This window comes from Oryzias latipes, chromosome 15 (genome assembly GCF_002234675.1).
Source record: "Oryzias latipes chromosome 15, ASM223467v1".
In the NCBI taxonomy this organism is placed as follows: domain Eukaryota; kingdom Metazoa; phylum Chordata; class Actinopteri; order Beloniformes; family Adrianichthyidae; genus Oryzias; species Oryzias latipes.
This window is the reverse complement of record NC_019873.2, coordinates 25,314,997-25,328,893: the sequence shown is the minus strand read 5'-3', so window position 1 is coordinate 25,328,893 and position 13,897 is coordinate 25,314,997. Positions and strand designations below refer to the sequence as shown.

General features: G+C 38.7%; 1 protein-coding gene across 2 annotated transcripts; it reads left to right on the top strand.

Moving 5' to 3' along the window:
- The first annotated feature begins 9,405 nt into the window (after window positions 1-9,405).
- agpat4 (1-acylglycerol-3-phosphate O-acyltransferase 4) lies at window positions 9,406-12,706 on the top strand. Of its 2 annotated transcripts, XM_023963609.1 has the most exons (10): window positions 9,406-9,569; window positions 9,931-10,121; window positions 10,247-10,416; window positions 10,511-10,672; window positions 10,761-10,914; window positions 10,995-11,097; window positions 11,181-11,256; window positions 11,349-11,547; window positions 11,914-12,043; window positions 12,125-12,706. In XM_023963609.1, the coding sequence occupies exons 2-9, from the start codon at window positions 9,944-9,946 to the stop codon at window positions 12,012-12,014; spliced, it is 1,143 nt and encodes a 380-aa protein (XP_023819377.1). In that variant the 5' UTR covers window positions 9,406-9,569; window positions 9,931-9,943; the 3' UTR covers window positions 12,015-12,043; window positions 12,125-12,706. The 2 variants fall into 2 exon arrangements, with proteins under 2 accessions (XP_023819377.1, XP_011482877.1); XM_011484575.3 differs by having other exon boundaries at window positions 11,914-12,706.
- The last annotated feature ends 1,191 nt before the right edge of the window (window positions 12,707-13,897 follow it).

Below are 13,897 nucleotides of genomic sequence, written 5' to 3'. Positions count from 1 at the left end.
TTGGCCCTCAAAACTCAAAACTGAGCTTCTAAACATATTACTATTGCTTCCATTTAAGATTTTGGACTGACAAACCAAAATGACAGAATTCGTGGGAATCCCTTTTCCTTTTCACGCCATGGATGGCACTACTGGTAGCGTTTGACTATTAATTCCTTCCGTCTTCCAAACCAACTGATTGCATCTTAGGGTCATGGGGTTGCTGGAGCCTATTCCACCTACTGTTGGGCAAAGTGTGACAGTGAGGCCTGGGGGGGGAGGCAAGAGCAGGAAGAATCAACACAGGTCCCAATTCCAAGTAGAAGACTTTTAATGCAAAGAGCAAACCCAAAACTCGACCTTGAGCATAGACATAAAGATGCTTTGACACAGAGCATAGAATGGTCACAGCTTAAATAGAGAGAACATAATACACATGATGCAGAACACCTGTGACTCTTGCAGGAGACCTCAGGAAGGGGAGGGCCTCCAGGAGAGACTGCAGCTGAAACTAAGTCAGACCTTTCCATGACACAAAATCAGGGTACACGCTAAGGTCCACACGGTCAGTTGAGAGACATCAATGAACCAACAGTTTCCTGAGAAAACGGAACCGGGAATTATTTCAGTTTTTTAAATTACATTATTTGATGCTCTTGCTCTAATGTTAAAACCGTTTTTTACAGGCGTGTTTGACACGTCAGATCATGGAGACAGTGTGAGGCTCGTTTGATTCAGTAGAACATCCCTACAAGGTCACACAGTAAGCGTTCATTTTTCAGCAGTGGAAACAAGAGATCAGCCCAAATCCTTTTCTGATGGCTTTTCAGACTTGTGTGTACAGTTGTAAAGGAACGTCTCATGAAAACGCACAAACTGTTCACTGCTTAAAGGGAATCTTAAAGTAAAATGTCCCAAGTTTCAAGAAAAGAGTCTTATTTTCTGTATTGTAGGGAAAAGATTCATCTAGTAAGTTTTTAAATTGCAAAAAAAAAAATCTTAGTTTAAAAAAAAAAACACCTTTTTAGGGACTAGTATATTTTCTTTAAAAAATGTAAGATTATTTTTCTTACCTAAGTGACAGATTTTTTTATTTTATTCTTTTGCTTAAAGAAAATCTGCCGATGGGGTAATAACTTGACTTATTTCCAAGGGGCCAGTTTTTGCAGTATACTAGCTCTTAAATCCTCCCTTTTTCTGTTTCTATTTGGTTTATTTAGGGTTTTTTAAGAGCTGCACATATAAAGAATTACTGATAGTCAAGACTAAAAACACAGAATGGCTGTTTTCCATGTAGTTCCATTTAAAGGGGTGGTTTTAAATTTCCAGCACAGAAATACGTAGAAATATCGTGCTGTCATTGCAGTTTAGTGCCACTGCTTTTGCCGTTTACATCCTTTAGTTCTGTGTGTGACCTCTGCCTGAATCACTTTCTCACTCCCCAGCATTAAAATGCCAAACCTGACATCTGTCACACAAAGCAGGAGGAAAAGTTTGAAGTAAGGGCCTCAAAGTTCCACAAATGTTCAGTATTACGTCTTCCTCATCTTGATGATGGCCTTACTTCAAATAATTTCACTCCTGCCGGTCTCAGGGACCCCTGGGAGCAGCAGAGCAGGTGTCTCCAGGAAAAAAATAAGAACAATGTAAGCATCAGGTTCTCATTACTGACAAAATGGACTCTGTGTCGAGTTTAAGCTCATACGCATCCACTTCCTGTGTTCAGAACGGCTGAGCACCATCGCTCCATGACTTTACAATGTGGATCCTTATAAAATCTGGCTTTCTGATTTGTTTTTTTCTACTGAAACCATTTTAATGCACAAAAAAAGAAAAAACCTTTAAATAGGAAAATAATCTTAAGAAGAAGAACATTTTTTAAAAAAAATCACTAGAAAGTAGAAATATATGTCAATGCAGAAGGTATTTTTACTTCACTGTCAGGACATGGTGGTGAAGGACCCAAAATGCAGGAGACAAAGCTTGGTGACAGAAAAAAAAACTTAAATTGATAAATTGAAACTTGGCAAAAACCCTGGGAGCAACAAACAAGTGACAAAGCAGAACAGAGTAGATGACCTGACAAGGACAAACAGAAAACCAGTAACTAAAATAGGCTGAAGGCAATTAACTGAACTGAAGTGGATCATCCACCTGAAACTGGTGTGAGTGACAAAAAGGAAACCAAAAACATGATCAAGAACAACAAAACCAAACTAAACCACAGAATAGAAATCTTATAATATGACATTTAAATCTAGAAATTCAAAACAAGAAACATAACATTGCTTACCTATAAGGCCTTACATGGTATGGCCCCGTCCTATATTAAGGACCTCATAGTCCCTTACCACCCAAACAGAATAGAAGCCCATCGAGACGACTGTTGTTGTGAATTCGGGCCATATAAATAACATTGAAATGAATCGAATAAGTTAAAAAAGCTTACTATTAGACTTACTTCAAATCTAATGTTATACAGCCCATAAGAAGTATCTTTGGTAGTTCTAAGCAAATTGAATTGTTTGAGGGGGTTTTTTTTGTTCCTATTGTAGTTTATTTTGATTACAGTGGCAAATAACTAGTATAATAAGTGACTCATTTTAGAACAAAAAATGAACAAAATACGAACAAAATCTTAGTACATCTAAATAAATCCTCATTAATCATAAAACTAACATTTATTTTTTGAGCAATTATCTATTTTTTTGTTTCCACAATGATGACAATGAAGGTTAATCAATGAGTGATGTGTAATGATCTTTACAGAAATGACTCGAAAGTGTTTTTCTGATGACAAACAACAAGCTTTCACATCTGCAATGAGTGGTGGTGATTTCTGGATTAATATGATGATGTATTCTGATGATAACCTTTGAGTTTTATCCAGTAAATGACATGTGATTCAAGTCAATGTCTACTGAAATATGAAAGGATTTTTTCTTAAGGTAATCCGAGGATAACCTTGTCACTTAACAAAAGAATCTACACTTGATCTGACAAGATCTGGATTATTGCAACAATCCAAAAATATCAAAAGGTAATATAGTATAGCTTGAAATAAACCAATAAATCAAATCAAATCAAATTTCAGTCTAAATTGTCAACATTTTTTTTATTTCAAAATAATATCCTAAAATTATATTAAAATTTGACGCATTACTTGAGTATTACATCAGGTTTTTCTATTGTCAATAGTAAGAGAATTTTGACTCATTTTATTATTTTTTTTCATTCATCTTCTTCTGTTTTATCCCTTTCGGGGTCACAGGGCTGCCAGAGCCTATCCCAGCCACTTATGGGCGAAGGCAGGGGATGCCATGGACAGGTCACCGGTCTGCCGCAGGGCCACATATCACACATCCATTCACTGTCACACCTCTGGACAATTTAGAGTTGCCAATTGACCTATGAAGCATGTTTTTGGATGGTGGGAGGAGGCCGGAGACCCTGGAGAGAACCCACGCATGCACGGGGAGAACATGCAAACTCCACACAGAAAGGTCCCCCCATTGATGTTCTGTTTCAAGTCCCCCAGCCCGGAATTGAACCAGCGACCTTCTTGCTGTGGGGCACGAGCGCTAACCACTGTGCAGCCCTTTTTTTTTTATAATAATTCTCATATTTGAACATCCAAGCTTTTAATAAGACAAAAGATTCTCGACTGACTCGATTTTGAGAAAAGTTGGGAAAGATGTAGAGCAAAGCTAAGAAGTTGAAACCTGGCAAAATGTAAAAAAAAATGTCTGAAAACAGGGTTTGCAAGTGTTTAAGTAGTTAGTGCATTACCTGTGGATTTATTAACAATTACATTTTGGATTTATATCATTGAAATGAATCTTGTGCCATTTGAATTTCTTGCAAGACAGTCACACCAACTGCAAGCTTTCCCATAGTGGGAGTGAGTGTCTAGAGACATCCAGTGACAAACATTTTTCCTTTAAAAAATTGGGAGACAGGCTGAATGTGTGTCAATTTTTCAAAGCCGGTCTCAGTCAGGTGACGCAGAAGACTCCGTAAATCACATTCGTGCAGCAATTTCACTTAATCCCCTGCACATTCTTTATGGAGCATTTTCTTCCAGTTTACCCCCCCTCCCTTGTGCTGCCGTGCCAAAAAGCAGAGCTCGTCCTGGCCACAAGTGTCTGAAAGCTGTTGGCTTTGGCAAGTCGAGTCCGTCTGACTCAAAGACATCATAAGCGTTTTTTTAATGGTTTTTTTTAAAAAAAACGAATTATTTTAGATCAAACAGGGGCCAAACAGAGAGCGTTATTCCAGTTAAATAGGATATTTAGGTGTCTAAACTGATGTTATTTTATTCATGCCACAAAAATCCATCTCTTCTAACTGGCTTTACCTGTTACAAAAGTTTTTTTTTTTTTTTGTTTCATTATCTTTTTGTTTTATTTTAAGGAGAACAATGAAAACAGAGTGGGATCTTACCAAGCAACAAATGTCAAAAGTTCCACTCACATTCACAACATGACACAGCTCTTATATGGTATCCAGTTCCACTTGGTACCAGAAAAAGGACCCTCAGGGCAAATTTAAGGGTAACCCATTACTTATTTAATTGGAGATGGCAGTTCTTGGAAAGGGGAACTTCTTGTGGTGTACAGCCTCTCTGTTACATCTTAAACTCCTGTTACCTTTTTTTTCATTCAGCCTCCATAACATTGTGTTCACTTAACATATGCTTCTATTTAGGCTGACCTGTGTGTCAGCAACTTACTGGATGGAAACGTGGAACTCGGTATCTTGTTCAAGGGTACTCAGCTTGAGCCCCAAAGCTAATTGAAGGACAAATACTGCTCCTCTTGAGAGGAAGACGCACCACCATAAAGAGAAATATGTGTATTGTAAAGACAAATTCCCCTATGGTTGAGGTTTGAGAAGCTTTTAGGTACTGTGTTTCAATCAAATTTCTTTTTCATTGTTGTTTTGGAGTTTAGTGACGGTGGCCGACACCCGTCATTGCAGTAAAAAAAAAAGTATCTGCAAACAAAAACAAAAACCTCTGCAAATAAAAGAAACACTGCCGCAAATAAAATAAATGAAATTGTAAATAAAAGAGAGGATATGGATACCGACTCAGAAATGGGGCCACCATCAGTCACCTCCTCTACATGGATGACATCAAGCCATATGCTAAGACATTGACTCCCCGATCCACACCACCAGGATCTACAGTACTGACATTGGGGTGACATTCAGGCTCGAGAAATGAACTTGGATAGTGACAAAAAGAGGCAAGGTAGTCCACACAGGAGGGGTCTCACTCCCAGAAGGAACAATAGCAGACATTGAGGACGTTACAAGTACCTTGGAATTCCACAGGCAAATGGCAACCTGGAGCAGGCAACAAGGAAAGCTGCAACAGCTAAATACCTCCAACGACAAAGGCAAGTCCTGAGAAGCCAGCTCAATGGCAAAAATAAGACCTGGGCAATAAACAGCTACGCACTGCCAGTTATCAGATACCCTGCAGGAATAATAAGATGGCCAAAGGAAGAGGTGCAGACCATGGATGTTAAAACACGAAAGCTCCTCACAGTAAATGGAGGGTTCCATCCCAAATCCAGCACCCTGAGACTGTATGCTAGCCGCAAGGAAGGAGGCTGAGGACTAGTGAACGTAGAAGCCACTATCCAGGATGAAACATCCAAGATCCATGAGTACATCCAGCTCAAGGCCCCAACTGACAGTGTGCTCAGTGAATGTCTCAGGCAATGGAGAGCAGAGGATGCAGTGCTGGAGGACAGACCCTCATGGGAGGACAAACCCCTGCATGGGATGTACCACCGGACCATAACTGAAGTGGCTGATATCAAGAAGTCTTACCAATGGCTAGAAAGGGCTGGCCTACAGGACAGCACTGAAGCGCTTAGCCTGGCAGCTCAGGAACAAGCCCTGAGCACCAGAGCCATAGAGGCTCAGATCTACCACACCAGACAAGACCCAAGGTGTAGGCTGTGCAAAGAGGCGCCTGAAACAATCCAGCACATAACTGCAGGATGTAAAATGCTGGCAGGGAAAGCATACATGGAGCGCCACAATCAAGTGGCTGGAATAATATACAGGAACATGTGTGCAGAATATGAACTGGAAACCCCAAGGTCAAAATGGGAAACACCTCCGAAGGTGGTAAAGAATGAGAGGGCAAAGATCCTGTGGGACCTCCAGATCCAGACTGATAGAATGGTAATGGTGAACCAACCAGACATTGTAGTGGTGGATAAAGAACAGAGGAAAGCCGTTGTAGTGGATGTGGCAGTGCCAAGCGATGGGAACATCAGGAAGAAGGAACATGAGAAACTGGAGAAATACCAGGGACTCAGAGAAGAACTGGAAAAAGTCTGGAAAGTGAAGGTGACAGTGGTGCCTGTGATAATTGGAGCACTAGAGGCAGTAACCCCCAAGCTGGAAGAGTGGCTACAACAGATACCTGGAAGGACCTCAGACCTCTCAGTCCAGAAAAGCGCAGTGCTAGGAACAGCTAAGATACTGTGCAGGACCCTCGAGCTCCCAGGCCTCTGGTAGAGGACCCGAGCTTGCGGAGGGTGAGAGGGGAAAGAATATGTTTAATTGCTTTTATTGTTAGATAAAATTCTTTTATGTTTTTAATAGGCTGCTAAACGTTTGCCTCATTTCTCCAAAAACTTTTATTCATACTGGTCAAGATTAAAATATTTCTGACTTACATACTTTTGCAGTTTTGCCAACAAATTTTCCTTTACAGCAATGACTTTAGCCAAAGTCCTTAATATTCCTTGAAATATCTCTTTTTTACCACAACTGTGAAAACATTCCTGAAGAAATCGTTGATTTGGAAAAACATTGGAGTTTTGTTCATTGATTTTAATGTCTGTTTGCATTTACATACCTTGTAATGAACCGAGTAAAATGAGTAAAGTGCTGCTGTCTTAAAATAATTCTTACCACAAAGATTAGCCACAACATGATGGTACCATGTTGTGTATTTTCAATTATTTTCAAGTTGAAGAAAATAGTTACAGGATTACTGCAATATTTTACTTTAGACATAAAAGTGTTCATTTTACTCTCCAAGTTAGAAAAAAATGCTTTATCTGTATGAATATTTCTAACAGTACTGACTCAAATCAGGGCTTCTAAAATATTAAAAGCGTTGAAATGTTGAAATAGACATTTTGTGTGTCTAAATGTATGACCCAGTTTCACTTTTACTTTTACTAAACAAAAAAAAAAACTGAGGCATTTTTTAAAATGCCTTGTGTCTGTGGCTTTTAGTATCAAATATATTGCACTTTAACTCTTGCACTTTAACTCCTCTCAACCCGCACAGTGACTCTTAGTGTTTAAACCTGCTTCCCATAGGGACTTGTGTAACGCTGACAGAGAACCATTTGAACATGAAGGACTTCCTGAGCTTTTCACCAGCTCTTAAGTTGTAAAAGCCACAAGGGCTAAGCATTACAGCGCCTCAGAAACTCCCCTCTACCATCATACTTGTACCTCATTGCTCACCTTGCAAGTGTTTCTAGGGGGGGAAAAAATACGTTTCTACATATGATAAAAAATTTAATTTCATCTAGAAAATGTATTTTTAATCTTTCAGCTGCAAATCTAAAAATGACAATGAAAGCTTCCTTCCTGAGATAGGCTATTATGTCATTTCTCATGTAATATATTTTTACCTATTGTCATTTGCTGTCCTTAGTGGAAGTGTTCAAAACTTACAATAAAAGAAATAAACAATTCTTTATTTATGCCCAAATTTTAGACATTTTTAACACTTGCAATTTAAAAATGCCAAAAAAAAATTTAGAATAATAGAAAAAATATATCATTACATTTGTGTTATAAGAACAAATATCACGCTGATAGCTTTCAAACATTTTGTAAAACATTTATGGGGCAGCAATAAAAACAAATTTAAAGTATTTACTGTCCCTCAAGCAGCCAAGGTAAAAAGGAAACCCAAACCCTGAAGATGTATTTATTTATCTTCCTTTTCTTTTCAACGGCGACGTTTTATGTTTCATCACTGGTTTTATTTATGAGTCTACATGTTGCGACCAGCAGAGGGAGCTATTCATTAAGGCAATGTTGTGGCTGAGAGAAATGGAGAAAAAATGAAGTTTATTAAACTATATGAATGAAATATCACTTTTGGGGGTAAATAATTCAATTTTTTTACATAGAAAAGACATAAAATATAATAATCCTTCATTCTTTCATCCTGTGCATTTTTATGTAATTATTCATTGTGAGATTTTTTTCTACTCTTCTTGTTCTCTATCAGTTCTTCAAGCTGTAGTTAAAATGTTTTTAGTTCAATTCTAATGTTCCAAGAATCCAACTTAGACTGAAGAAAAACATAGCAAACAGCACAACTCATTCGTATTGACATGTTTTCAGTCATTTTAAGAATAATAAAGCATAACCTTGCTTTAAAATCTTTTCTACTTTATTTGCATTTTTATTTTTTATTTTACTGGATTTTCATTCAAAATAATGCTTAAAGTAAAAAATAATAAAAGTAAAGTAAAGTAATTATGCTGTAACAAGCCTAGTGAGACATAATAGCCAAAGTTAAGCTCAATATCTCAATTTTTTTTAATAAAGTAGTCTAAAGTCAAAATCTAAAGAATGTTTTTTTGCATTGGGTCACACGGCCAAAGGGCAGCCATCTTTTTTCAGTCTTCTCACCTTTTTTTATCTACTTTCTGCACGTTCAACTTATCTTCTATTCTTTTGCCTCTAAATTAGAAGTTCACAGAACATAAAAAAAATAATAATAATAATTGCATTTAAAAAAAATGCACCTCTGACATGTCAGCAGCAGCAAGTAAAACATTAAGTGCAACTTATTCTACTTGAATTAAAAAATGGCAAAATCCCAAGAGGTATATTTTAACCAAAACATTTTACCCAATGTTGTAAACATGCATAATAGATCATTAAGATCAAAAGTTGTTGTTAGAAATGACATTTTCAAATAAAACCTTCTAAACTTGAAGCCACTTCTTTGTTTTAGGACATACAATACTAGATCTAAACACTGAATTAATAGCATTTCTTCCTGTAGATTTAAATTGTTTTCTACCTTTATAGTTTATACGTGATTCACATCTTGTTTCATAAGTGCGATAAAGTCATTGAGCTTGCAAAAGATGAACATTTCCTGCAGCTGAACATGGGTAAAACAGAGAATGCTAATTGTGGAAAGCTGACTCACTCTGTCGCGTTTTACGGCAAAAGACAAACCCCAATCATATTATATTATTTTATCCTTTTTAATTTTTATTATGGTTTCCCTCATTTATATTAGTGACTAATGTATTTGTTGTAAATGTAACGAGCAGATGGCATCAGTAACTTGGTTTGGGAGCGGCGCTCTGCGGACAGCCTGAGATGAATAGACGATCTTCGTAGAAGGGCGTGGTGCTCCTCATCGGGAAGTTTCTTCTAGGAGGTGAACCTTCTTACCGTTTAATGAATCACACCTAAAATCTAAAGGACGAAGCGGGGAAGTTTCTTTTATAGAATTAATCTGTGCAGAGAGAGTCTAAAAACGTCAGAGAAAGAATAGCTGCTCATCCGAAACGGTAATATTTCATGTTTTATATCAATGGTTTGCTTAAAATTTGAATGTCAAGTACAACTGTCATAAACGTGCTATAAAAATAAATTAAAGTGAATTATTTGACTTTTGAGTCCAGTTTGACACCACTGGATGACACCACTAGAAGGTTCTTACTGATGTTCAGCTGTATTCTGGCCTGGATGGGTCTTTGGAGAGCTCTGTAACTACAGACTCCCAGCTCAAAGGCTTCTTTCATTTATTCAAACAAGAAAGACTTGTCAGGGATTTTTTTTTAGACAAGTAAATACCAGGATGACCCACAACAGTTGGTATGTAAACAAGAAAATCATGTTTACTTTTAGAGTAAATGTAGTGTTTTTTAGGCTTTCCTGGAGGATGGGGCTGCTGTCCACGCTGAAATCCCTGTTCATCTGCCACCTGATCATCGGCTATGTGTTTCTGGTGAGCGGCCTCCTCATCAACCTGCTTCAGGTGTGCACTTTACCCGTGGGGTTGGTCAGCAAGCAGCTGGCTCGCAGGATCAACATCCGGCTGGGCTACTGCATCGCCAGTCGTGAGTACTCCCTGTCTCTTTTATCCTAGTACATTCTGTCCTCTTTTTTTTGTCCGAATCTGTCCTTCCAGATGATAAGATAACCAACGTGACAATTCTCATGAAAATGCATTTGTGTGTCGCAGAGGTAGTTGCAGTCCTGGAGTGGTGGTCTGGCACGGAATGCACACTTTACACCGACCCAAAAAGCTATCCTCTGTATGGAAAGGAGAACGCGATTGTTCTTCTCAACCATAATTTTGAGATCGACTTTCTGTGTGGCTGGACCTTCTGTGAACGCTTTGGAGTTCTGGGAGTGAGATGGCACAAAGATGAGGAAATGATCTTCGCCGACTTAAACACCACTTAACCCACCCTTCTTGTTTTTGTTTTTTCTTGATACTTTTCAGAGCTCAAAGGTTTTGGCCAAACAGGAGCTGGCATATGTGCCGGTGATTGGCTGGATGTGGTACTTCCTGGAGATAGTTTTCTGCAAGAGGAAGTGGGAAGAGGACCGGAGGTTGGTGGCTCAGAGTCTTCAGAATCTGCGGGATTACCCAGAAAACTACTGGGTGGGTTTTTCGCCTCCCTTTGTAGTTTTTTTTTTTATCAATAAAAGTGATATGTATAAAAAGTTTCTTATATATTTCTTTAAACTAGTTTCTGCTGTTCTGTGAGGGAACACGCTTCACACCAGAGAAACACCAGGCCAGCATGCAAGTGGCTGAGAGTAAAGGCTTACCTAAACTTAAGTACCATCTTCTGCCCAGAACAAAGGGGTTCTGGATGACGGTCCAAAACCTTAGGGGAACTGGTGAGCATCCCTTCTACCTTCAGTCTGGATCCAGTTCCCCCGAAAGCTGCTAACCCCTTCTGTTTGCCTGTCCTGAGCAGTCTCCGCTGTTTATGACTCCACCCTGAACTTCAGGGACAACGAAACGCCAACCATGCTTGGAGTCCTCAATGGGAAGAAGTATCATGCAGATTTATACGTTCGGTAGACAAATATTTGGTATTGTTTGACTTTTGCTCCAATTTAGCTCCAGGTTCTTGATGTTTTGCCTCTGTTTAACTTCACAGGAGAATTCCTCTGGAGTTGATTCCTGAAGAGGAGAAGGAGTGCGCTGCCTGGCTCCACAAACTTTACCAGGAAAAGGTGGGAAAGTGTTCCAACTGAAAGGTTTTAGTGAGTCGCAGGCAGCAGCTCTTTTCAGCCATACATATTTCACTCCGCTGTGTCGTGTACAGGATGAGCTGCAGGGGGCTTATGAAAAGACGGGACTCTTCCCTGGCCCTAAAACGAGTCCTCCCCGTCAGCTGCGGACTCTGATGAACTGGTTGTTCTGGTCCTGTGTGGTTCTCTACCCTCTGGGCCTCATGCTCACTCACGTAATCAGCTCTGGATCGGCGCTTACCATCATCGCCGCTGTGGTGGTCTCCTCAGCAGGTCGGTTTCCTAAATTCACTTTTTCTGAGAACATGAATCGGTCGACTTAATCAATACATTTTTATCCAACATTTCAATAAAGCAGCAGATTTGCCGTCTTCACTGTAAGTTCTTTCTTCCTATTTTACAAACTGGAAACTATCCAGACTTGAGATTTCCAAAATAGAGATGTAGATTCAAACGTATAACTACTTTTTTTTTCTTTTTTAAAAGGCATGACTGTTCAAAAGCTTAAAAGTTTGCCAGATTTTTTCCTAAAAATCTGTAAAAGGTTCACCTGGATCACAATGAGTAGAAAAACCTGAAATTAAACCCCAATAACTTGATTCTTTCTAAATGAACAGGACATCCTTTCTGTTTTTGCAGCGTCGGTGGCTGTTCGGTGGATGATTGGCCAGACTGAGATCGGAAAAGGTTCTAAATATGGTAACAGGGAGGTTCCTCCAAACACCAACGGAAGCAGCTAGGCCTGTGAACTGCTGTCAGACAAGACGAGGTCTGCTCAACAAGTTCCGACCTGCACCCATTCACCTCTGATCCGACTGAAACACACCTAACAGCCTTTTCACTGTTCAAGGGAAACTCAATCGAGCGACGCAAAGATGGACTCCCTCTTTAAGAAGCTACAATACTATCTTTTTACAGTTAAATGCATCATTTGACATTATACCACACATGTAAAAAAGCACAACAGCTCCTCTTGTTACACTTTTGAACCAGGAGTTTTGCCACAAGTGTCTCCAGTCAAAGTGAAATATATGAGGTTATTTTGACAGCAGAAGCAGCCAAAGAGGAGGCAGAACCTTCATGGAGTTCTAGAAGAAACCGGACTACAGCCTGGTCAACACAGATGATCTTCCTAAGCTTTCTATTTGCCAAGAGCCCTGCAGTGTTAAAACAAAAATGTTTCGATTACCTTACATTTGTTCTGAATGGTGCCAACAAGCCATCTCCAAAGGGAATAAAGGGTCAAACTATGACAATCCAAGTAATGATATGATTACCTTCCTGCTGCTGTAAATGTGCTGCAATCACATCTGTTTTTGTTTTGTTTTTGTGCAACATTCTTTAGATTTTAAGAGTTGATTTTTCAAAAGTACAAGGAATTGTCTCAGAAAGTTACTATATATTAAATAAAAAAGTGTCTCAACCTCAAAAACGTTTTTTTTTTACGTTCAATACCAGTAAATCGAAAATGGTTTCGTTTTTTTGTTAATAGGTTTACGTTTTAGCAGTTTTTCACGATTTTATATTTTGGTTTTTCTGTAGAGATCTGTCCTTAAGTCTTGATCATTCAGAGAACTTTTATTTGACATTAAAAGAAAAATGATAAGATAAAAAGATAAAGATAAATGAATCCCTTTTGGGGGCAAGGGTCACTGAAAACATGGATCATTTTTGTTTCCCTCAAATTTGTAACAGTGGGGAAACATTTCATGTTTCAGGTCAGCTAGCAGCCACGCTTTTATTTATTTTAGGGGTGTAGTTTAATCAAAATGGAAATAAGACATTTTCTTGTGCGAGTTAAACATTTGCTTGCGTACAGCTGCCTCTTCCAAAGTGTAGAGCGTTTGGTTCAATCCTGATGTTTTTCTGGACTTCCTTTTGGCAAAGCTGATGGAGCAGTTTGCCTTCTTACTCACACGCCTGTTTGGATCCAACATAACCAACTACCTCTTGGACTGAGGTCAAGGATTTCTGCTCTAGTAAATTTTTCTTGCATGTTTCTGTTTTAACTAAATGCTTTGGGAGCCTTAGACATGTATCTGACTCATCTAAGGATGAGTCAAACTTGTGAAAGTCGACCTTTTTTTTATATATAAATTTTTTGTCCTGTTCTTAACTTTTTCCATTTAATAAAGAAAAGCTTGAGTTTAAAAGTGTGTCTTAGAATCTTAGATCAATCAAATTTAGATCAATCCAGACTGAGTTTCTCCTTTCTTTTTTAATTTTTGGATGCTGGTGTGCCGCGGGATTTTTTTTAAGGTTAAAGTGTGCCGTGGCTCAGAAAAGGTTGAAAAACACTGCCTTAGATAAACTCCTGGTGCTTTGACATTTTTTTCTTTTTGGCTCCAGAAAGTGATCTGAAGGATCAGGTCACTGGAACCTTGATGTTTAGAGTAAATATGGGTCCCACAGAACAACACTGAGATGCGGGAAACATTTCAAATAATGGATGTAAAGATCATGTAGACTGAATAAGGTGTAAAAGTCTTGAGAGTTCCTTTATTTATAACAAAGGAATTTGCTTCAAAAGAAAAAAAACTGTTATCAAAGTGGTTTAGTGCAAGAGAATTTGGCTCCGGTTTTGGTTCATTGGCGTGGCTGAACAAACACAAATGGAACAAAA

What these genes read in the sequence shown, in the direction of transcription:
- agpat4 (XM_023963609.1), top strand. Translation starts at nt 9,944, where the DNA reads ATGGGGCTGCTGTCCACGCTGAAATCCCTGTTCATCTGCCACCTGATC. An exon ending in GGGCTACTGCATCGCCAGTC is followed by an intron (nt 10,122 to 10,246) that starts GTGAGTACTCCC and finishes TGTGTGTCGCAG; the next exon opens with AGGTAGTTGCAGTCCTGGAG. An exon ending in AACGCTTTGGAGTTCTGGGA is followed by an intron (nt 10,417 to 10,510) that starts GTGAGATGGCAC and finishes GATACTTTTCAG; the next exon opens with AGCTCAAAGGTTTTGGCCAA.